Source organism: Athalia rosae, chromosome 4, assembly GCF_917208135.1.
Source record: "Athalia rosae chromosome 4, iyAthRosa1.1, whole genome shotgun sequence".
Taxonomy (NCBI): Eukaryota; Metazoa; Arthropoda; class Insecta; order Hymenoptera; family Athaliidae; genus Athalia; species Athalia rosae.
The window spans coordinates 1,904,248-1,926,560 of record NC_064029.1 but is presented as its reverse complement, the minus strand read 5'-3'; the positions used below and the strand labels follow the sequence as shown (position 1 = coordinate 1,926,560).

The following is a 22,313-nucleotide window of genomic DNA, read 5'->3' as shown; positions in this document are numbered from 1 at the left end:
GTGAGTCGAATGATATTGAATGAAATTAAATAAATGATACGTTCAATGTTCAGTATAAACTGAATGAGCATGGAGTATGGAATTCACTGGGTTTATAAATTGAGGATTTGCATGTACAAACAATTAATATTTATTAATTCGATATTGAAAGAATCGACGAAATTTAGATTTTGTTGAAGGCTGCAATGTCGACGGACTGTACAAAGTCCTCGAATTCCTGGATTTTCTCAACTAACAAATCAACAGAAACTTTGTCGTCTTCTACGACACACATGATCTGTAGCTTATGGATTCCATATCCCACTGGTACGAGTTTAGCTACAAATATAAATTATTTTAGTCAACACAGATACACGATAGTTCAATAAATATTAGTTTGTATAAAACTAGATAACTTACAAGCACCCCAGACAAGACCATCCATTTCAATCAATCTCACATGTTTTTCCATGTTTTTCATATCTGTTTCGTCGTCCCATGGCTTGACGTCCAAGATAATGCTAGATTTGGCAATGAGAGCGGGTTTGTTAGATTTCTTAGCGGCATACGCCTTCACTCTCTCTTCTCTAATTTTTGCTGCTTCTGCATCTTCTTCTTCGTCGGATCCAAACAAATCTACGTCGTCGTCATCGTTGTTGGCAGGTTGAGCAGCTTTGGCAGGAGCAGCTGCCTTAATATCACCCAAAATAGCGGGTGCTTTTTTCACGCCTGGAAGAGACTTAAGATCGTGGGACTTGATGTGATTGAACCACCTCAGGACATGAGGATGTGATGCTGGCGGAGCTTTTCCCAACGCTTCAAATACATAAACGTCTTCTTGCGAAGGTTGCCATCTATCAATAAGTTGAAACATTGACATGAAATGTCTGGAAAGTAGCTTATCGAAAGACGCGTAAACATATGGTGCGCCAGGATTACTAGCAGTAAAATTTTCGTTTACCTCTGACTATAAAACGTGATCACCGTTATACATATATAATCAAATAGGACTACATATATGACATGACTCATCACATACTTGCATGAGATGGGATGAACCTGTCAGATGAGGAGTTAGGAAGGAATCTATTTTGGAAGCATGAATCCGGCAAGATAAAAAAGAATTTCGCGACTAGTGAATTCCAATCAGTTTGACAATACCGGCCGAGAATCAGACATGACTCTTAAAAGGCTAGCCCTTTAATAGGATTAAATGCTTGACAGTTGCGTAAACAAATGGCAGACGACGTTACATGACATTTGTAGAAATGCAGATTGCAAAACAAGAGATATTTCGCGATAAATTGGAAGTTGAGATGGAGAAGATAGGTTGTCTCAACATGCCGACAAGTGGAACACGTGTATTGAAAAGTATAAAGAAAACTATTAAAATATGCTCACCCTTCGATGTAGCTACGGTCAGCTAGGTAACGGTTCAACTCCTTCAACCCCTCTTCAGTCTTGAGGTCACCAATGGCCATTGTGAGCGCGTATTTATTTAATAAATATTGTACGAAAATTGTCGGCAGTCGGCCCCTCTAGTCTACTCGCCGGAAGAGAGAGCTACGAGCCGAAAAAGTCTCATCTGACCAAGCGACGAAGACTTATACGTCATGCATTTCCGGCAAAGCTCTACCAATCGGGTTACGATCCGTTCGAGGTTGGATAGCGTAGGTTGTCCGTTCTTGTCCCTGGTTCTTGCATACAAATTTTCAATGCACTCAAAGAATTATTGAATGAAAAATTTCAAACATCGATCTAATTACTTAAACCACAAATCTAATTTTCAATTAGTAAATACAGCCAAACCGGTACCTTTCAAATGATGCGCATCCACGCAACCATAAACGAATTAGCGATCAATCGCAAGTCCTCAATCGACTTCTGTACCTTGGCTCTATAATTTTTATTTTGCGCAGTTAATTTCATATTTATGTCTATAAGTCTACATCTAGTTTATAAGTCTTTAACTTCGCCGTTTATTGATTACTATAAATAAATTTTACCTCTTTGCCCTATAGATCATTCCAAATCCTTTCGATAATTTTGCCCTTAATGATTTTACGCTGTCTACTGTGAGGCGACAGTCCCGACACCTAAAGGCAAGGGGCTACGTTTCTCGTAAGTGCAGCTGATTGTTTTCCTTTTGTCATTTCCCTACTGATTATTAGTTATTGCTGTCTAAAATCCCATTCAATAATTAGACCGTGGTGATTTATCATCCAACGTGTAATTTCTCAATCCGCAATTGACTTTTAGTCCAGTCGAAACAGCATCTGAAATTAGGTTAACGTATCAGCTCAATGCCTTTGCAACCAAATGGTATTTATTATATAACGAAAATTCAGATAATTCATTAATTAATTTTTAGAAGATGTTGAGGCTTCCATTAATAAAGGCAGCCGGTCTGTCAGGATGCAGGCTTGGAAGCGCTGCACTCCACACCACAGCAGCTAAGCTCCAAGCCCCACCTGAACAGATCGAGGTTTTCATTGATGACATCCCTGTCCTCGTTGATCCTGGAACTACAGTTCTTCAGGTACAGATAATTTTATGATTTTTCTTCTACACTTGTTTATAATTTCCTTGTGATTACCTAAACAAAAATTTAATTTTGTTCTATTTTTTCCTGGAGGTAAACTTATTATAATTATCTTAGCTCACCTTATTTCAATGTTATGCAAATATTTCATGTGTACAGCCTTCTGTCAAATATCCATTGAGCTGACAGATATTTTGGCACGTAATTAGTAATTGGGGTAGTTGTTGGCTCTCTCTTACATAACAGTGCTTTGCCTACTTTTTGACACCTGGATCATTTGCATTCTCTATTTTCCTAGGCTGCTGCTAAAGTTGGGGTTGAGATTCCTCGGTTTTGTTACCATGAGCGTCTTGCGGTAGCTGGAAATTGTAGAATGTGCTTGGTTGAAATTGAGAAGCAAATCAAGGTGAGATTATCGTTCAATCAATGAATAAGTAAATTTGAGGTGATCCTCAAATCAGCAATGTTGACCAATTTACTCTACATCTACAATAACACTCACTATTTCAGCCTGTAGCTGCTTGTGCAATGCCAGTTATGAAGGGCTGGCGAGTAAAAACTAACTCAGACTTGACACGTAAGGCTCGTGAAGGTGTTATGGAATTTCTATTAGTGAATCATCCATTGGATTGCCCCATTTGTGATCAGGGTGGTGAATGTGATCTACAAGATCAGAGTATGGCGTTTGGTAACGACAGAAGTCGTTTTGTTGATATTAACTTCAGTGGAAAGAGGGCTGTTGAGGACAAAGACGTCGGCCCTTTGATTAAGACAGTCATGACCCGATGCATTCACTGTACTCGGTGCATTCGTTTTGCTTCTGAAGTTGCTGGTGTTGATGATCTAGGAACTACCGGTCGTGGCTCTGATATGCAGGTAGATTTTCTTTTTATCTCATGAGCAGGTAAACAACACTTTGATGAAATTTCATGTCCTTTCTATGGTTCCAATATTTATAATTAATACAAGCGTATTGGAAATAAAATTATAGGTTGGCACCTACGTCGAGAAAATGTTCCTATCTGAGCTGTCTGGAAATATTATTGACTTATGCCCTGTTGGAGCTTTGACCAGCAAGCCGTATGCTTTTACGGCACGTCCTTGGGAAACTCGTCGCATAGATAGTATTGATGTCTTGGATGCCGTAGGCTCCAACATTGTTGTATCAACGAGAAGTGGCGAAGTTCTCCGTGTTTTGCCGCGACTGAATGAGGTACGCAGTAGTTGTAAATTCGTTACCGAATCATTATTGAAGTTGGCAGTTTTAATGTGAGCATCTATCACTACTATACCTATGTTTGTCTTTTGTGAAACCATTGCGTTACTGCAGGAAATTAATGAAGAGTGGATATCAGATAAGTCTCGCTTTGCTTGTGATGGTCTGAAGCGCCAGCGTCTCCTTACTCCTATGTCAAAAATAGATGGCAAGTTACAGCCTATCGAATGGGAAGATGCACTAATTGCTGGTGAGTAAAGAGCAAGCAGAGTCTATGAATTTAATTGCAAGTTTTTGAATTCCTTATGAAAAATAGCAAGCAACGCTCTACAAAAAGCTAGTGGAGACAAGATTGCTGGAATAGCTGGAAAACTTGCCGATGCTGAGGCTTTAATTTCATTGAAGGACTTGCTGAATAAACTTGGCAGTGAGACCTTGGCAACAGAACAAACTTTTCCAAAAGACGGTGCAGGGATCGATCTTAGGAGTAGCTACTTGCTTAACAATGGCATTGCTGGTATTGAGGAAGCTGATGTTGTTGTACTGATTGGTACAAATCCGAGATTCGAGGCACCATTGGTGAACACCCGTCTTAGGAAAAGTTATCTCCACCGTGAACAAACCATAGCCCTGATCGGACCACAGGTGGATTTGACATATGAATATGAGGTATGTAAAATCTATGGCAAACTTTCACATTGATTCATTAGATTAATTTTCTCTAATTCGCCACTTATTATTATGGCCGACACATACCAAGCATTACGTTACGTTACTAGATTCGGTACCTTATTAAATCCTATCATTGATTCCAGCACCTTGGAGATTCAGCAGAAGTCATCTCACAGCTGAAAAGTGGCACACATCCATTTTGCGCAACCCTCAAAAACTCCAAGGCACCTCTTATCATCCTGGGAGCCGAGCAACTAGGTCGTAGCGATGGTGGTAAGATCCTGGCTGAATCACAGGCATTGGCTGCTGCCTTGGGGAAAACCGTTCAGGTATGTGTGTTGAGACCTAGTTTTTCTGGATTTTTAAGTTCCCTATGTTATTTTAGTTACAGGAAATCCTTATTCAATTAATATTAATTTTGTAAACATGTCACAGGCCCCGGAAGATTGGAAAGTGTTGAACGTACTTCACACGAACGCATCGCAAGTTGCTGCCTTAGATCTTGGCTATGGATCTAGTCTAGCAGAAGTAAAGGATCAAAAGCCAGAGGTTCTTTTCCTATTGGGAGCAGATGATTCTAATCTGAAAAGAGAAGATTTTCCAAATACTGTAATCATTTATCTTGGAAGTCACGGTGATCAAGGAGCTAGTATTGCAGATATTGTTTTGCCTGGAGCTGCTTACACAGAAAAGAAAGCCAGTTACGTGAACACAGAAGGACGAGCTCAAGAGACGTTAACCGCGGTAACCCCGCCAGGCATGGCGCGTCCGGATTGGAAGATCATCAGAGCGCTGTCAGAGTTTATTGGAGCTCGACTCCCCTATGATGATATCTATGCTGTTCGTAATAGACTAGAGCAGGTAGCCCCACACCTGGTTAGGTACGGAGATATTGAACCTGCAAACTTCTTTGCACAGGCTCTAGAATTGTCAAAGGTATGTCAAATGTTATTTACCGTAGATGCAAAACGTCGATGGTGTAAAAACCAATGCTAATATTACTTGATTGTTTATAGAAATCTGGAAGTTTTACGTCAGAGCCACTTGAAGTCAAACAGAAAGTACTCGATGATTTTTTCATGACGGATGTAGTATCACGGGCATCACCAACGATGGCTAAATGTGTGCAAGCCGTTCTAAAACAACGTCAGGCGCAATTATAGAGTTGACTTCATTTATTTATGTACATAGTATAGGATTCTGTTATAATAAAAACACTTAAATAGAATTGTCTTATTATTATTAGTATAAACTGCATCTGGGACTTATAAGACCTATGAATGAAAAACGTAACACAATTCATTGTAACAGAATTCTACACCAGTCATCCTACTAGCGGCGATAATTTTATCATAGGTCAATAAATTATTACTCTTTACAATGTTACAATTCAATACAACCCTGTATCGTTGACTCATTGACAGTCAACGCTTAAATACATCCAGGATTTATTTTTTCGCTCGAACTTGTACTATTTCAGTTACACCGAGGTGAGACTAAGATCTTGGAACATAAAGCTTGTACTGAATAATTGTGAAGTATTGTTGTAAAGCTCGAGGTTAATTAAATTTAATAAACAACATGAAGTTCTGTTTTTTAATCATAAGTCTTAACAATTTATAAATCTTATGCGATATTCGGGAAAATCCGAGGATGGCACAGAGGTCAAGACGAATTTTTGAGAAGTTATCGTGGAAGACAATAGAACAGCTCTATACTGGAATGTTTTCTGTAACAACATAATTTAAATCTCACTATTTGGCTAAAGTGACCAACGTTTGTTGAGAAAATTTGTTTAATTGTTTATACAAGACTATACAGAAACACAGCAAGCTGTGTCTCCAGCTTATTTTACTGTGCTTACATCCTCATATCCACTTCATCAAATTATACAAATATGAATGCATGTGCTCATGTTACTATTTACAAACTGCATGTGATGTGGGATACTCCGGTTGATGCATCCTTAAATCTAGATATGTTGATTGGGGAAAGTGATGGTATGATATTGTAGATTGTTAATTTATTCCGCCGACCAAACTCAACAATTAGTAATAGTGCTAGTTACTAGACTCGGGTTGTTCATTAGCATCAAGTTCTCCTGAACTTTCGTCCGATTCAATCTAGAAAACAATGCAAAATAGGTACAAGTCTTCACCCCATCTGAAATCAAAAACTCACAGCAACTCTAACTTACTTTTTCACCATATCCCAACAGTTTTTCTTTATATTGTACAAGCCTGGTGTCTTGATCAAGTAAAAGTACTAACAAATCCTCCTGATCAATTTTCAATTTTTCAAGTTCTGCTGTTGTCTCTGCTAATCGTTTTTGAATTTCACTATAGCTAGAATCTGTATCGTTAACAGCTGGTGCCTGTTCTTTAGTTTCTGTTGAATTTATTTGGGCGGCACGCAGAACGAGATTCTGATCTTTTAAATGACTGATAGTTGATTGCAGTTCGTTCACTTGAGACTATAATGGCGTGTGGATTCAATACATTAATTTATAGTTTTTCATCATGAAATTTGGTAATTGTATTTTTGAATTTGTTTTGATACATACCTCCAAATCACGCTTTTCCTTCGTTAAAGTTTCATTTGCTTGAGTGAGCGCGTGAATTTGTGCATCTTGGTCTCTAATGAGTTCTTTATATTGCGATACAAGAGCAGAATCTGCCGGTGATAACGTTGTCATCGTATCTTTACCCTCTTGAGGATTGCTCTCATCAAGAACAGACTTTACTATAACACCTATTTTGATCATAAAAAATTACAAAAATTTCAAAAAATCGCTCAGGGAGAGTGGTCCTTGCAAGGACCATATCAGTTATTACCTTCTAATATTTTCAGTAATCTGCAAAACTCATGATCCAAAAGTAAATCAGCTGGATCTTTTGCTGAAGGTTGAGGATGTTTGAGAGTTCTAGAATAAATTTCATGTCTGGCTATTCCACCAATCGCATCTTGAAATCGGTCTAGTCCAAGTCGATTCTCTATCAAATGGCATAATTTTTCCTGCAAGAAATATATCGTGAGGTTCCCGGAGGTACTTGTTGTCTGTGGCTATTTGTTATAAGTATTTATTGTGAGAAACCTACTTTTGTATAGTTAGGCACACTGTCGTCATTAAAATGTACACATAAACCTAGTAACAAGGCGCACATGCTTTGAAGTATAGTTTCTTGTAGATCATCTGTATTTTCTTGAGCTGACAGGAGTGCTGTCAAGTAAGCAACTGATGATTCCATGGTCAAAAAAGCTTTCACAGCAGTCGGGCAATACGAAACCCATCTACAAAGCAATATCAAAAGTCCCAGTTTACACTGAGGTTTGTTGCCTTGTTGGAGAAGCATCACACATTGTTGCATTAATGTAACCGGAGGTTTGCCAATATTTGTTGCCAGTAGTACCCTCAGCAACTGCTCTTTTTGAGTGGAGTTGTTGATCAATGCATGAGACAGAGCGACTGCGGAAAACCAGTTTGATAATGGATCCGACGAAAATAGACCACCGCACAATAACTGACCTGTTAAAAATTGGGGATATATGATTTGCAAACGTAAAAAGTAGAGAAAGATCAATATTAGGATGTGATTTTGATCTCTCTTACCAGTTGTGAGAGCTGGTGCTTCATTACCCTGTGGCAAAAGGGTCTGGATAAGGTGTGTCTGTCCTACTTCGTTTTTATACAAAAAACATTGAAAACAATAGAGAACAGAGCAACGTAGAACGAATGGTTGTTTCTCATTCACCATTGACATAAGCAATATAACTATTGCTGGCCTGTAGGTAAGGAAATTTAATTTTTATAAATTACATAGCTCAAATCAAAAACTGAGTTCATCACTTTCACTCTTTTAGCTAATTGATAAAAAAAAAAAAAAACGAACCTTGGAGGGCTACTAGGTGCCATTAAACCAGCTAGGAATTCTTGGTTGCTTGCATTACCCCTGATCACTTCAGCAACTGCGTTAATGGTTTCAGTTAGAACATCAGCAGGAACTCCGCTTGCCATTAATATATCACATAAGGCTTGCAATAACCCACATCCCCTCATTGTTCGTTGACAAGCTGCTGTCGCCTCAAGAAATGATAAATTTTTCCAGTAATTTAATTATCTTGATACGATCTCAACAAGTTGGACAATTTTGAGGTAACTCTTTGATTAATAGTTACATTAAATTACCTGTGCTGGACCACCAGGTGCAACAAGTGCTCTGACCACTTGCACCATACAGTGCACATTGCAAACTTTTTGTGAACTCCACCCACCCAGAGGATTTTCATCAACTTCTGGTGGTAATTCAAACATTGGTGTTAGCCTCTGAATGTAGCTACCTATCGAATAATGAGAGTAAATAGAAAGCCTAGTTGAATATCAGATGTGATGCAAAATTTATTAAAGATAGTTTTATAATCATTTGATTATGTCGAAGACCCTTACAAAATCTCACCTTCCTTAAAAAAGTTTTGATTGCTGATATTGCCTCTCAACAAGTTCAACATGAGAACTAAGCAATCCTCAACAACGATGCCACCATCAGCTGAACCCTCTTGTGATATAACATCAAAAATCCGATCAAATGCATTCTCGAAAGCCACAATTTTTTGAATATTAGCATTGCCTTTGGTCAATTGAATTAGCAATAATAAAACCTACAATAAACGCAGTGCGGCTGGTATTATTAGTGATAAAAAGGCATGCTTCCAGTATACTCAACACCAGAAATAACAATTGCACATACATCATTGCGTATAACTTCTCTGTTGTCACTGAGAAGGTCCATTAATTTTGAAACTCCCATTGGACTAACGAGAATTATATCTTGAATGTCTTTTGGTCTATTTGCTAATAAGTGTGTCATGAGCTTCAGAGCAGGCCATCTAACTCTGAAGTCAAATTCTTCTAGAAATGCTAATGCCTGACTAACGCTGTCTGGCTGCTTTATAAATATTTCAGTGAATTGCTCTCCAATTTTGTTTTTTGGCCCATATTTTTCAACTGCAGAAATAAAATTACAAAGTGACATTCAGTTGCATCATAACAAATCTCATTTGAACAAGTTCGCTCCCCGGTCTCTTACCTTCTGCGTCAAATGTTTCAGGGTTTGTTATGTTACATAGAGTTTCCAAAGCCAGTCCAACGATCTCACAATCAGTTCTATCCATTTCAAGGACTTGTCTGAGTGGATCCATAGCCTGGGTTCCGACTTCTACTCGATATGGTCGTGACAGTGCTTTTAAAGCACGGCATGCATCTCTTCTGTCATCCAATAAACTTGACGATTGTAAACGATCCACCAGGCGTTCTACCTATTGTGGAAAAGGAAATGACACTTGGATGTCGATATAAATTTATCTTTTTTATTGCAACAAAGTCGCGCATACAGTACAGGAACTGCAAAGTTTCTGAAGTAACGAGGACGTAATCCTAAATGAAAAGCTGTGACATGTTGATAACACATATTGTCTGGACGTTTATTAGAGTAACTAATGCAAAGATCTGAACATAAAACTCACTGTATCAGCCCCAGTAGGTTGATTCTCAGGCGGCGGGGCACCGAGTACAGATTTCAGCCCACTTTTGAAATATTCCATCTTCAAGGAGGTTTGGTAGTTCAAAGTAAACTACACGTCACACAGCACAGACATTTTGAAAGACTGTCTTTCAGATAATGAATAGTAGTGGACAATTTCGACTGCAAAATTTGCTTTTACTGTCTACATGACAGATAGATGCCGCGCCATGTGTTTGTTGTGAATGACAGCTGATAGCTGTCAATGAGAACCGCTGTTCGCACTTCTTTGATCATAGAAGAAAATAAAATAATCTTGGCAAATTAATGAATGACCGTCTGGAGTCAAGAGCACCTGCTCTTTATCGACAGAATTAAAAGATTCGAAAGTGCCGAAATTCTTTTACAAAGCATTATCATAAGAAGATAAGCAACCTACAGGGTAAGGTAAACAAAGTTTATTCTTACCAACAATTTATATAACATTTAACAACTTTCAAAAGATGTCGCTAGCAGTCCGCGAAAAATGCATTCCCGGCTCATCAGCTGCACCCCCAGCTGTTTTTGAAAGCACACAGCTGATGCATAATTCCGTTCACAGCTTGCGAATATTCGAAGCTCCCAAGTTTGGCTCCTAATTTCCATTCTTTGGATTCGTTTCGCAGCAGAGAAATCGAACCCACTGTAAAATATGTTTAACAAACATGCATTAAGACTTGCATCGTTTTACAAATGATTCTTTATTCATCAGTTACGATAGACGCTTTTATCTGAACGCGTGAGACGAATCATGCCTTGCGAATGATTGTGACACGCAGATAAATATCAGTCAGCAAACTAACATTTGTCAGCTATATGTGTAATGTTGAAATTCTAAATGATTGTTCAGATCTCATAGGACCTTTTCAAAATACTGTGAGAATTTATCATGCCTATAGCGTATAACACAGAGTAGTATATGCAATGCGAGAAACGATATTACTGACAGTAACAGCAGTTGTCATCGCCTGTATAATTTAATTTTATAAGATTTTCTAGTTAATTATACTCTGCAGTAAATTATTTAATCCGAAAAACCTGAATTGTATTTTTATTTCAGATGAGAAACTATATGGTCGTTAATATATTTGTTTTTTCAATCATTATAAGTTATTCGAGCGACTACCGATTGAGCTCATGAATATTATTTTTACCAGTACCACAGATTTTTTGTTCAATCTGTTACGTGTCTTCCGAAATCTTCAGGCTACTAATAATATCGAGTCTTCCTATTATTTCTGCAGACAAGGTTCCGCCAAAATGTAAAAAAAAGTGTATGCTAATTCGGTAGCTCTAGTGTGTTCAACTATCCATATTACATACTCTATACCGTAACACCTATTTCAAATTTTTGGGGGTCGGTGTAGCTTTTGCTGCCACAAATACACACTAATACACACGATTTACCTATTTTATAACTATGCTAATGTCCCCGCAAAACGATGAATTAATCAACCTTGTTATAATATAAGCCGCTGCGCTAAAATTGTTATTTATACTTGTCAAGGCGAATATCTGCATGAAAGCTTCTTACAGTCAGCCCGGTCACACTTGACAGAATAAAATAGTAATTAATTTTAAAACAAACTCTTGATAGCGAATGTCATATAGACAACATACGTATACTAGTCTGTGTAAGCGCAATCCGCGGTGCCGTTGGTGATTCTAAAAAAAACCAGAACCATCTATGATAGAGAAGTATTACAGTTACCGCCTACCGGTGGGGTTCTCGTTATATTCCGAAAGTTTGACCCCATTGATACCATTGCATCATTCCGGACAGTCACTGACCTCACCTTGCTTTTGACTATATCTGACCTCTCGACTCTAAAAAAATGGATATCTACCTGCAGCTATGGACCCTATGGGCTGGGAACGAAACCCCCAAATGCGGTGGGTTCTTCGCCTTCCTTTCAAAATATCTACATTTCGCCGAGCAGCTGTTTGTATATATGTATATACCTGTAAATACATACATATATGTATACGTTATCGTTACAATCGATTCTGTTATAACACGTTCCAGTAGATTCTTAACGAGAAATAAACGACCTATGTAATTTGTGTAGATATACGCGTTCGCATATGTGTATACATATAAGGTGTATCATATGTATATCTCTATAAACGTACACGTAGTGTTGATATGATTAGGTTTATAATACGTCATCATGATTGTCAGTATGAGCAGACGTTCCAGAAATATGAAACCGCCGCTTCCGATGATTATCAAAAAATTATTGTGACATATCCTATAGCGTTATATCCCAGCGTGACTCACGGTTCGGTGTGACCTTAGCTTTAGTGAAAATTAGCAAAATCTGACGCAATGATAAAACGACTGGAATAAGAAACAGGACTCCTGGGCATCGAGCTTATCGCATAAGTTGGATGAATTTTTTTCTACTTTGCTATTTGATAAATCTTACGCAAAACCAGGGTCTAATTTGCGACCTGGATGACATACACATAGTGAGTATTCGCGCTTTGTCGTACGTTTTTTCGTCAATTTTATTTCATCCTTTATCTACGCTTGCCTCTTTGTCTGCGGGTTGCTTATAAAAAACAAGGAAAATCTAGACCTGTAATAGTTAAGAACTATTTACTACGGATGAAAGAAGATATTGCCTATGTATGAATGACGAATACTTATGAAGAAATAGGGGGAAATCGTACATGCATGGTGTAATCACGCGATGTGTACCGCGATGAGTGTGGATATGGCCATCATCTTTGATTAACAATTGTTTAAATAACGATCACTTTTGTTATTCGTATATGAATATTCTCAAACGACACGCATACAATGAAAGGCCAAGGTTTTTATGTGGACAAAAGAAAATCAATATAACCGCCAGGAGATTAGAGATCTTATGGTGGATATATTTATCATATCAACGACGTAATTAACTTTACTTGAAATTTATTATACACGCATGTTATACAACGCAAATGGTGGCTACGCATGTATACCTACATACCGTAGTTTCGTAATCGAAATCTTCATCGCTGGAAAACATTCAAAATTCTAATCCCATAGAGATGCGTGTTACACACTCGTATAAGATATTTTATATTATATTTCTACGAGGCGATATATTAAATCGGTATTATCATTGTTATTATATCTTGAGCGAGTCTTAAGACCCGGTCGCCACTCACAGAGGAGTGTTGCGAGCACAAACGAGATCACCGCATGCTGAGACCGGTCTGATCTTGTTGCCGAATACGACCGAGAACTTCCTGGGAGGGAGAGTGTTTGAAAGCCCAGAAGCTGTAGATTCTTCATCTGAAATCTCTTGTAAAATATTTTCAAGCTATAGGTTTAATAGACTCGGTTCGAATTTTTGGGATTCTAGCAGAGCGAGATATGCGAGGTACATCAATTTTACAGATTCACATGTTTATCACCGGAGTCCGATTCCAAAAGTAAGAATTTTTTGAAAGTTTCAAACAAACAAATATATGGCCTCCCCGCATTAGTATGTGCTGATCGATACGAGATATACCTGTATGGTAATAAGCGTCTATATCAACATGATGACAGCGCATCGATTCGTATGTTAAACGAAACTTAGCAATTTTCAATTGTACAAGTGGTAGTTCCGATGGTGATGGTGTGACTTGTGCATGCTCCACGTTACATACGTACACGTATGTTATACCTACATACGCATATTTGTATATCGCGGAGTCGCGATTAGTCAGAATCGACATTGAATCGAAAGACCCGACCGTAAACCTATGTATATAACTATATACTACCGATATATACCTATGTACCTATATGTACAGCTGTTGCTGTTATACCGGCATACATAAGTATTTACTGTACATAATGCCCATTTGCACAGCACCGCATGTATATAATAGAAGTTACATACGTGCAGTGCTGTACATAATGCTGTATATATGTACCTATACTTATATATACCACGTATATTCACGTCGGTTTGCACGAACAATGAAATAGTCCGCAATCACCGAACACACATATTATAATGCGTGAAAATATATAAGGTGTTGTATCGCGAACACAGCTGCATTATAAATTATAATGTACATAAATAATCGGCGCGTTCGTTGTACGTGGAATGAATTTCTTGATAAATGAAGATGATCTTTTTTCTGTTCTTATGTATTTTTTGTCCATTTTTTTTCTCCTCTTCTTCTCTTCGGATCACCAGATACGATTTCATGTTATTTTTACCAACAAACCTGCTACGAAACAATCATCGTCAGCTACAGCAATATTCGCAAAAGGATGATGAAAAAGAAACTTGGATAGTAGGTAATCCTAAATCGTTATTGCACCAGCAATTTCAACCATCGAGCGCGCGCAGGGTGTTATACCGGTATACATATGTGTATACTATGTATATACTTATGTTAGATCTATGTATACATATGGTGTAGACCATATTACCAGACTTATGGTGTGTCTATGTGGAACGCATCGGGTACATCAGACAAAGAAACAGCCAAGCTTATGCGACATGCGGAGTAGAGGCAAAATGATTATACATCGTCACTTTTCAGGTGTCTCAGAGGGGCTCGAGTTAGCGTATCTCACCTGAGGTGTTCTTTGTGATACATTTTCTGTTGTAGTCGGAAACCTAGATCGCGGTTTGAAATCGTTCGTGATCTGTGAAACATGTTCCTAGAAAAGGAGCAAGTGATATGGTTAGTAGATAAGTTCGTAGCCTGATAAAATGAGAATTGAAATTGATCGTACGCACAAAATGAAAGGGCATGGAGGTAGGTAGGTTGGTTGGTTTGTTTCAGAAAACTAGTAGGGCGATGGGCATGGGTGAGCCTCCCTGTTAGCCCGAGTTAAACCGGAATGGTCCGACGTTTCTCGAAGGGAAGTAAGTGCGAGGCGAGCGCGACATCACGTAGCCGGTGTTGCTAGGCGATTTGGTGGGGAACGGAAGAGGGGGCACCACTGGTATATAAACCGCGTCATCTGTGCCGGCGAATCAGTTGTTTGAAGGACGAGTGGAGTGGTGGTCGTGTAGCTTCTTTAAAGCTTCACCGGCTCATATAACGTAATCTTTTGTTCCGTTTTAACGTACCAAGATCACACCACGTACTACATTTACATAGTTTATCGGTAGTCTACCGATTAATAGTGGATTTTCTTTTATAAAAGTGTATATAAAAGATATATTTTTTAATTCATTAATAATGGAGGTGCTACCGTGTCCCGTAAATGTGAATTTCAGCAACAATAGAGGTACGTTATAACGACGATTTTCAATATATCCGAAAAACAAATATTCTATCCGTTGGATTTTTATTCGTGTAAAATTTTTCCGGGCATAAATATCGATATTATGCATTAATCTTCAAACTTGCCTGAAACAGAAATTACCGGATATTTTTCTTTTTGACGCTTTTTAGCATAGGATCCCTTGTTCGCCGGCCGGCACCAGCTGATCTCCGGGATCAGCTGTGGTACATGAACTTGATCGGGTATTTTCTCGCGCAGTCTTTAACGATTTTCTCTAAACTCTACCCGGATTCGGCAAAATTATCTGATTTTTAGTATTCAACTCGCTGATAAAGTGTTTATATTGCTTTTCTGTGTACACTCGTGAGTTGGTTGCATCATGCTACTTTGACCTTCTTGTGTCCCGGCGAACCGGCCTATATTTGTAAATAACTTATTGGTATTTACCAATTGATGCTTGGGAACCAGTTTTTGGTATTAATTCCTTGAGGTCAGAGCAAAAGTTTGAAATGATTTTGTAAAAACTTGGAAATATTTCGGAAAAAAAGACAGAATTTACCCCCTCGTAATGATGCGAAGATACAATAGCCATCATCTCAGAAGTTTTTCAAATATACTTGCGTTAATTTTCGATATTTTTGATTAACGAATTGAAAAGCCTGGTCAATAGTCTTTGTTCCGCGAGATCAAACCTCTTTTTCTATCTTATTTAATTATTTCGTTTGATTTATCGGACATCACCGTCAGTATTCAACTTCATCTGAAGACAATCACGATTAATTATTTCTAACGAAATTTTTTAATTCTTTCATTGCAGCTGGATATGCAACCGAAGAATTAGACGGTGCTTGCCAAGCTTTGGCACGACGGTTGGAAGTCGAACTCAGGGCAGCTAAACATGCTCAGCTTGCTTGTGGTGAAGTTTTGCTACCTGCAGATCTTCTTCCCCGAATTGCTGAGGATGTACTAGCTATGGCAGAGAACGAACCCTGTGGTCTTAGGTAATTATTTTCCCAGTTTAAAAAAATTTTTTCACCCCAATTGTGACCTGTCATTGCCCCACCCCTTCATAGTCTACAATTACATCAATACTTTAACTAATGAATTTGCTTTTTTTTTTTGTTACAGAGGCTGTACACTATTCATAAGCTTTGAGACAGACAGTCTTTGCCGAAGGCTCTCCAGAGTCCAATGCGATCCAAGTGCAGTTTCTACATTCGAGCTTTATCTTACTCTCAAACAAGATCACACGTCGTGGCACATCTTATTGCCACAATTTCTTAAGTAAGTATTTTTTTGAAATCGTTCACTATTTTTTTGCGAAAAAAAGATGTCGAAAAAAATTGAAGAATCAGGATTCCATGATTCTGAAGATAGAGGCCGAATTGTTGAGATTATTGATCATATTCCTAATCGAAGATATTCTTTTTTGTGATTACAGAAACTTGACCCGAGGTGGAACAATAATGATCAGCAGGGATTTCACTTTGGAGAAGAAGAAGCTGTACCGATCGTACCAGCAAGATCATTGAGCGTTCAATCACGCAGCGTTTGGATTGAGTAAAATGAACAACTACTCTGAGTGAGCAGGATCAACAATGGATTACAAACTTAACGCGCGCCAGTCGGTGGCCTATTTGAGGCAGCCCACGCATGCACGTCTAACCATTGGAAGATTTTCTCACCATCACGGGCAGCATACAAATCCAGGCAGAGAAGAACGATGGATCCATAAACAAAGGGGGGAGAAGAGTGAACAGAGAGAGGAAGGAGACTGCAGCTGGAGTTTGACGGTATAAACATTTTGAAACTCGTCTTAATATGATATTTTCGTAAGGGTTAAAAAGATAACCGTCTGTCAACACCGCAAAACACGTTGTATAAAGATGTGTATTATCAGTAGTTTCTGATAATGATAACGTTGGAGATAATGATAATGATGATCCACTGCAATGGTATGGGGAAACATATTTAATCTAATATTAGGAATATAATATTGTGATAGAGAAAACAAATTATAGTAGTAGCGCAGCTCTTCTGAGAAGAGATTTAATGTCTTCGTTTAGAAGATGCATCATTTAAAGACTTTTAACAAATTTCACGTGATATGTAGTGTAAAAGTGATGTTTTATTATATATATATATATATTTAGTCGTGTAAGTAGGCTAGGTTTAGTTACTTCAAGTGCAGGTCGTGGACCATGATATCTATCGTTCATTCTATTGGAAAAAAAAATATTTTTACGGCTGCTAAAAATCCCAGCATCCGCTATCTCGCGCATATTAATTACTGACATCCAAATTTCAATAATTTTCTCGACTTGTCGGATTTCTTTTTTTCTGATACACGTTGGTCGTTAAGAGTTTTCATTAAATTTTCTCCATTTAATTAACGGTTTCTTTCTTTTTTTTTTTTTTTTAATTTAATTTTTTATTTTTCTTCAATTAGATGTGTAGACAGCTGTTCTTAGCGTAGTTTTTAAAACCGTACCTGTGGATTCAGTAAAACGAACCAGTGTCAAAAACAATTTCGAGGTGTTCGATCGAGCGAGCGAACAAACGAACGAACGAATGAATGCTTTAGATGGTTTTTTTGTTCAATCAATCAATCATTTTCGTTTTTTTTTTCAATTTTTTTTATACTTATCACTACGATAATCTCGGATTTTTTTACATATATTATCTGCCGTTGGGAAAAGTTGATACCGACCCGCTGGTGGTATTGTGATATTAAAAAAAAGCAAGTGTGATTAATATAAGTTTTAAGTCCATTTTTTGTCTACTTTCTCGGAGCTGCGCGATGAATGTGCGGCTTTAAAAGAAAAAAAGATATTCTCGGGTTTAATTACGTACAGAATTTCACGACCTCTTAAATTTCATTCGATCAACAGCAACGATTATTTTGAAATCCATGAATTGCATAGAAAAATTTCTCAATAACGATTAAGAGATTTTTGTTTACCGATTTCCCGTACATGATTCTAGCAGTTGGCCATCGCGGTGCCCCGTCGATTTGGTTTGTTAACATTGATCAGATCAGACCGATGGCCTTCGAATTTCAATACATGTGATCTTATATCATTACTATGATTATAAAGAAATAGCGTTTAGAAATGCTATCGTCTATATATATTTTTATACTGACAGAGAACACACCGAGGTGTCAATCCGAACTCCTCCCGTTCAGGCAAAGAAAAAAATGAAATTTCAATCATCAATTTTCATCTTGAATTCGGAAATAAGCGCCGCTGTATGTTCTCTAGTGAGTTGAAAGCAACAAAAAAAAAAAAAGAAAAGAAAAATACAAAAAAAGTTCTATGAAATAAAATAAGAAAAAGAAATAATAAAAAATACAAATTCTATGGAATATATACGTATATATGAGAGCACAGATAACCCATTCATATATGTATACATATATATATTATATAAATATACATATGTGCACACATATATGTAATGTATAAATCTATATGTAAAATATTTAATTTTTCACACAACGATATTACGATAAAGTATTTATAATCTGCATAGCACGCAAGTAAAAAAAGAAGCGAAATCAGAATTTGTTACGATAAATTTGAGTGTCCCGCACATTGGATCTTTGCGTGGTCATATATTCGATCGGTTCATAATAAATTAAAAAGTTCGACGTATATCCCTAAAACCTTCGGTAAGATTTACGGATATTAAAATCGGACAGAACCTGATCTAGCGCAAAGATCACTTGTTGGATATCTTCTTTCAGACGATCGAAACTTCTGTCGGTTTGCATTGCAGGCTCTTCAATAAGTTTATATGAAGAAAAATAAAAAGAAGAGATGAAGTGAATTCCGTATTTTTCGATAAATCATTTAATATTAACGAAAAGTATAGAATATCAATTTTACAATCGCACTTCTAACTTATGTTAATACATGATAATTTTTTTTTGTATTTTATTTCATCGTTCTTATTAATTTTTTTTTTTTTTTTCTTCAATTCAATATAGCTTTTTTACTTTTCTTTCGTTTTTTATTTGTTCAAATTTAGTTCTAATGAATATGTCAAAAGTATTGGTACTAGAATAATAAAAAGAAAAAAGTTCATGACAGTATTGTAATATCTTCACCAAAATTTTTCTGTTCCTCAGTTTCTGAGTGAAGAAATTTGAGCAAAAGTCACATCATAAGTTAGAGGTGTTTTAATGAAGTATAATTCTCATGAAATCCTCTCAGTCTATGGGGGGATGATTGAGAAATATTTCGGGAAAACACCAAAGAGACAACACGATCTCACGCGTATATCAATGTAAAATGAATAAACGTTTGAAGAGCGATAGAGAGGGAGAGAGAGAGAAAAAGGAAAAATGAATAAGTAGAGCTAACGCGGGCCACAAATTAAATAGAATATGTAATATCTAATATTTAAATGAATGTTGTCATCGGTTCGAACCGGTAAAAAGAAAAAAGAGAAAAAGAAAAAAAAAAAAATTCGATTCGGTGTTATCCGATCGCATCCAATTTTCTATAAACAATATTATATAGGTCTAGTATCACTTGACTCTTCGCAATATCTTTCGTATTTAGTACTATTATACTATATATTATATATATGTGATGTTATTTCTAATTTGTAATATTTACAGTAGGAGTGACAAAAAAATAATAATAAAAAAACAAAGTTTAATAATAATTTTGTTTAAAAATTATTCTTCTCGTTCGATCCTCCCCCTTATCCTACCATAACTCACACTCCCCTTCAGTGCGGATGCATAAATATCGGTGATTATTATATAAATATGTACATATACGTTCGCAATGTACTCGCAATGTGCAGTTCATCATAATTTGAATTATCCTATATACCGTGCATTGCGTTAACAGTCATGCACCTTTAACAATGAAAGATAACCTGTCACATTAGCTTCTATAAATAATGCATAGGTATGACCGCGTATTATACATACACATATACACCTACTTATTCCTATGTACACGCGTATAAGTGTACATTGTAAAAGTTACGACGGGGTTTTGTATTGCATAATTGATGAGCCTCTTGTAACTTGTACCCGCGAGTCTAAAAATAATTGTTGCGCATAAATTAGGCTTGCAATAGTTCGAGTGCATTAACTTTTTGAATCTCGTCGTACGCGTCGTACGGCTCTTTATTCGTCTTCTTTGTAATTCGTTCACCTTTGAAAAAAATAAAGAGAGAAAGGAAAGAGGAGAATCGTCCCTCTCCGCGGTGCATCGCGTTGCCAGAAAGTTTCTCCAATGATTCACTGACCATGAATTTGAGGGACCGGCCCCACAAACTTCACCGTTTCTCATGGTGGTTTCATGCATATTTTCTGCTCATTATCCGAGTGAACGATTAAAAAAAAAAAACCTATAAGGTCTGCTCGGGATGAAAGTATTATTGCTATAGAAAATGGTTTCATTTTATAAAAATGATACGGCGTAACCTTATTGAAATAATTTTACACAGGCGCACGAACCTACGGTTTGAATATATTTGAATAATTTAGTTTGTTTGCCGCTGCTTGCACGTGTAACTTTGATTTAGTACAGGTATGTATATATATGAAACTGTATTAATGTCATTTGACTTCATACATGCTATAGTTACAACAATCTTTTCTGATCTGCATTCGCCTGGGGCTTTTTAATATTTGAAATTCATTCGAATTTATAGCTTTTCTGCGTTTACGTCCTCCGAGACCCTTTTAACTTACCACCTCGCCGAATAGCTCTGGTTGTAAACGCGATACGTGTAAAACAAAATGTATGTACGTTAAACACGTAGGATATACGTACAACACGTACATTCATTTTTCATTTTGTTTCACGAAGTGGGTACAACGCGTAACGTCATCTCACTCGACGTTGCTCTCCCCGAATTTTTCAACTCATATTTATCACGATCCATCCCAGTTCGCATCGTAACTACGAATAGATCCGCCGCGAGAGAGAATGAAAAAAGCTAAAAAAGCGATTTCACGATCGAATCAAAGTTTGCGGAACAAAAACGTTTCTCCAAACTTTTCCTACCGAATTTTTCTTCTCCTTTTTTGCAAATTATACATACTCCCCTCGGAATGAATTTCATAAAAAAAAAAAACGTTCCAAAAATTGACTGCCTCCTTTTCGACACCCGGTACATAAATATAAATTGTATATCCATATAAAATCCTTGCCCCTGGGGTTTTCTGATTGTGGACCACCCCTAACCATATTTATAACCATGTATAACTATACACCCGTAATATCTACATAGGTGTGGATCTACCGGAGTGCGAAGCTGAAGGTAACGTTAGGGGAAGGGAAGATGGGGTAGGGATGGGGGGAAATATTGTGTACACAATGGAGATTACCGAGTTGTAAAATCGCGATCGAAACCTCCAAGGCCCGAAGGGATATTCCGTACTCGGAGACAATGCAAAACTTGGACGGTGACCTATTGTTCTCAGTGAACCGGAAACCGGAAATCTCTACTCGATGTGTAAAAATTTTACAAAATCTAATCCGCAAACGCAGGTATAAGTATTAAACGGAACGAAGGGGGTCGGAGTCGAGAATGGATATATAAAATCTCGCGTGCGAATTCCCTTTGATTGCTCGGCATAAGCCCCGCGCATATTCTTGCAATCTCCTCTGGAATGAGCTTTGAAATCTACGTACATATATGTATAAAACCGGAAAAAGGTTGGTAAGACGGAAATCGAAATCCCGCAGTAAAACCGTTGCAGGATACGTCTCAATTGGCTGGAAAAGGAGTCTCCCGTATACCCCGCGCCGTATTCCAGATCAATATTTCGCGCTGAGAGTTTCAAGTTTCTCATATAATAAAACTTAAGTGAGATTGATGAAAGAAACGCCAAAGTTCATCCTCGAGTCACTAATTAGTTCACGATCCGTCGGAAATTCACGCAGATTTCAAGAACAAAAACTACGCTCGAGTTATCCGCGGTGGAATAATATCCCAACAGGTACACGCGCACGTAGTTCAAATGAATCGAGTGTATTTCAAATGGTCGAAAAGAGTTTGTACGTACCTAATAACCCGTAGTCGAGGTTGAAAAGTCTGTTTTTCAACTTTTTAATCGTATCATTAATTATATCTTTGTCGAGT

General features: G+C 37.4%; 4 protein-coding genes across 6 annotated transcripts; 2 read left to right on the top strand and 2 right to left on the bottom strand.

The window, feature by feature from the left end:
* Positions 1-114: 114 nt before the first annotated feature.
* LOC105684246 (elongation factor 1-beta') lies at positions 115-1,676 on the bottom strand. The gene is made up of 3 exons (XM_020851309.2): positions 1,381-1,676; positions 400-833; positions 115-318 (listed from the first exon to the last, which is right to left on the bottom strand). Exons 1-3 carry the CDS (start codon positions 1,458-1,460, stop codon positions 164-166), a joined length of 669 nt encoding a protein of 222 aa, XP_020706968.1. The 5' UTR covers positions 1,461-1,676; the 3' UTR covers positions 115-163.
* A 198-nt stretch (positions 1,677-1,874) lies between these two features.
* On the top strand, positions 1,875-5,995 carry LOC105684245 (NADH-ubiquinone oxidoreductase 75 kDa subunit, mitochondrial). 2 transcript variants are annotated; one of them, XM_012397452.3, is made up of 10 exons: positions 1,875-2,100; positions 2,351-2,518; positions 2,820-2,927; positions 3,032-3,397; positions 3,513-3,734; positions 3,852-3,987; positions 4,054-4,406; positions 4,553-4,738; positions 4,845-5,345; positions 5,426-5,995. In XM_012397452.3, the coding sequence occupies exons 2-10, from the start codon at positions 2,354-2,356 to the stop codon at positions 5,570-5,572; spliced, it is 2,184 nt and encodes a 727-aa protein (XP_012252875.2). In that variant the 5' UTR covers positions 1,875-2,100; positions 2,351-2,353; the 3' UTR covers positions 5,573-5,995. The 2 variants fall into 2 exon arrangements, with proteins under 2 accessions (XP_012252875.2, XP_012252876.2); XM_012397453.3 differs by lacking the exon at positions 1,875-2,100 and adding an exon at positions 2,116-2,265.
* LOC105684244 (general vesicular transport factor p115) lies at positions 5,567-10,090 on the bottom strand. Of its 2 annotated transcripts, none has more exons than XM_048654398.1 (12): positions 9,930-10,090; positions 9,494-9,722; positions 9,155-9,411; positions 8,864-9,065; positions 8,596-8,747; positions 8,300-8,490; positions 8,020-8,192; positions 7,508-7,935; positions 7,244-7,424; positions 6,973-7,160; positions 6,603-6,882; positions 5,567-6,532 (listed from the first exon to the last, which is right to left on the bottom strand). In XM_048654398.1, the coding sequence occupies exons 1-12, from the start codon at positions 10,005-10,007 to the stop codon at positions 6,528-6,530; spliced, it is 2,364 nt and encodes a 787-aa protein (XP_048510355.1). In that variant the 5' UTR covers positions 10,008-10,090; the 3' UTR covers positions 5,567-6,527. The 2 variants fall into 2 exon arrangements, with proteins under 2 accessions (XP_048510355.1, XP_012252874.2); XM_012397451.3 differs by having other exon boundaries at positions 6,607-6,882.
* Positions 10,091-14,934: 4,844 nt separating this feature from the next.
* On the top strand, positions 14,935-19,871 carry LOC105684265 (protein charybde-like). The gene is made up of 4 exons (XM_012397492.3): positions 14,935-15,200; positions 16,015-16,198; positions 16,326-16,481; positions 16,639-19,871. Exons 1-4 carry the CDS (start codon positions 15,152-15,154, stop codon positions 16,727-16,729), a joined length of 480 nt encoding a protein of 159 aa, XP_012252915.1. The 5' UTR covers positions 14,935-15,151; the 3' UTR covers positions 16,730-19,871.
* Positions 19,872-22,313: the final 2,442 nt, after the last annotated feature.

Excerpts from the sequence above, each read along its gene's own strand:
- LOC105684245 (XM_012397452.3), top strand. The coding sequence starts at position 2,354 with ATGTTGAGGCTTCCATTAATAAAGGCAGCCGGTCTGTCAGGATGCAGG. Across the intron at positions 2,519-2,819 it reads CTGGAACTACAGTTCTTCAG|GCTGCTGCTAAAGTTGGGGT; the intron begins GTACAGATAATT and ends CTATTTTCCTAG. Across the intron at positions 3,988-4,053 it reads GGAAGATGCACTAATTGCTG|CAAGCAACGCTCTACAAAAA; the intron begins GTGAGTAAAGAG and ends TATGAAAAATAG.
- LOC105684265 (XM_012397492.3), top strand. The coding sequence starts at position 15,152 with ATGGAGGTGCTACCGTGTCCCGTAAATGTGAATTTCAGCAACAATAGA. Across the intron at positions 15,201-16,014 it reads GAATTTCAGCAACAATAGAG|CTGGATATGCAACCGAAGAA; the intron begins GTACGTTATAAC and ends CTTTCATTGCAG. Across the intron at positions 16,199-16,325 it reads AACGAACCCTGTGGTCTTAG|AGGCTGTACACTATTCATAA; the intron begins GTAATTATTTTC and ends TTTTTGTTACAG.
- LOC105684244 (XM_012397451.3), bottom strand. The coding sequence starts at position 10,007 with ATGGAATATTTCAAAAGTGGGCTGAAATCTGTACTCGGTGCCCCGCCG. Across the intron at positions 9,723-9,929 it reads AACCTACTGGGGCTGATACA|GTAGAACGCCTGGTGGATCG; the intron begins GTGAGTTTTATG and ends TTTCCACAATAG. Across the intron at positions 7,161-7,243 it reads ATTACTGAAAATATTAGAAG|GTGTTATAGTAAAGTCTGTT; the intron begins GTAATAACTGAT and ends TGATCAAAATAG.
- LOC105684246 (XM_020851309.2), bottom strand. The coding sequence starts at position 1,460 with ATGGCCATTGGTGACCTCAAGACTGAAGAGGGGTTGAAGGAGTTGAAC. Across the intron at positions 834-1,380 it reads GACCGTAGCTACATCGAAGG|ATGGCAACCTTCGCAAGAAG; the intron begins GTGAGCATATTT and ends ACTTATTGATAG. Across the intron at positions 319-399 it reads TGGTCTTGTCTGGGGTGCTT|CTAAACTCGTACCAGTGGGA; the intron begins GTAAGTTATCTA and ends TTATATTTGTAG.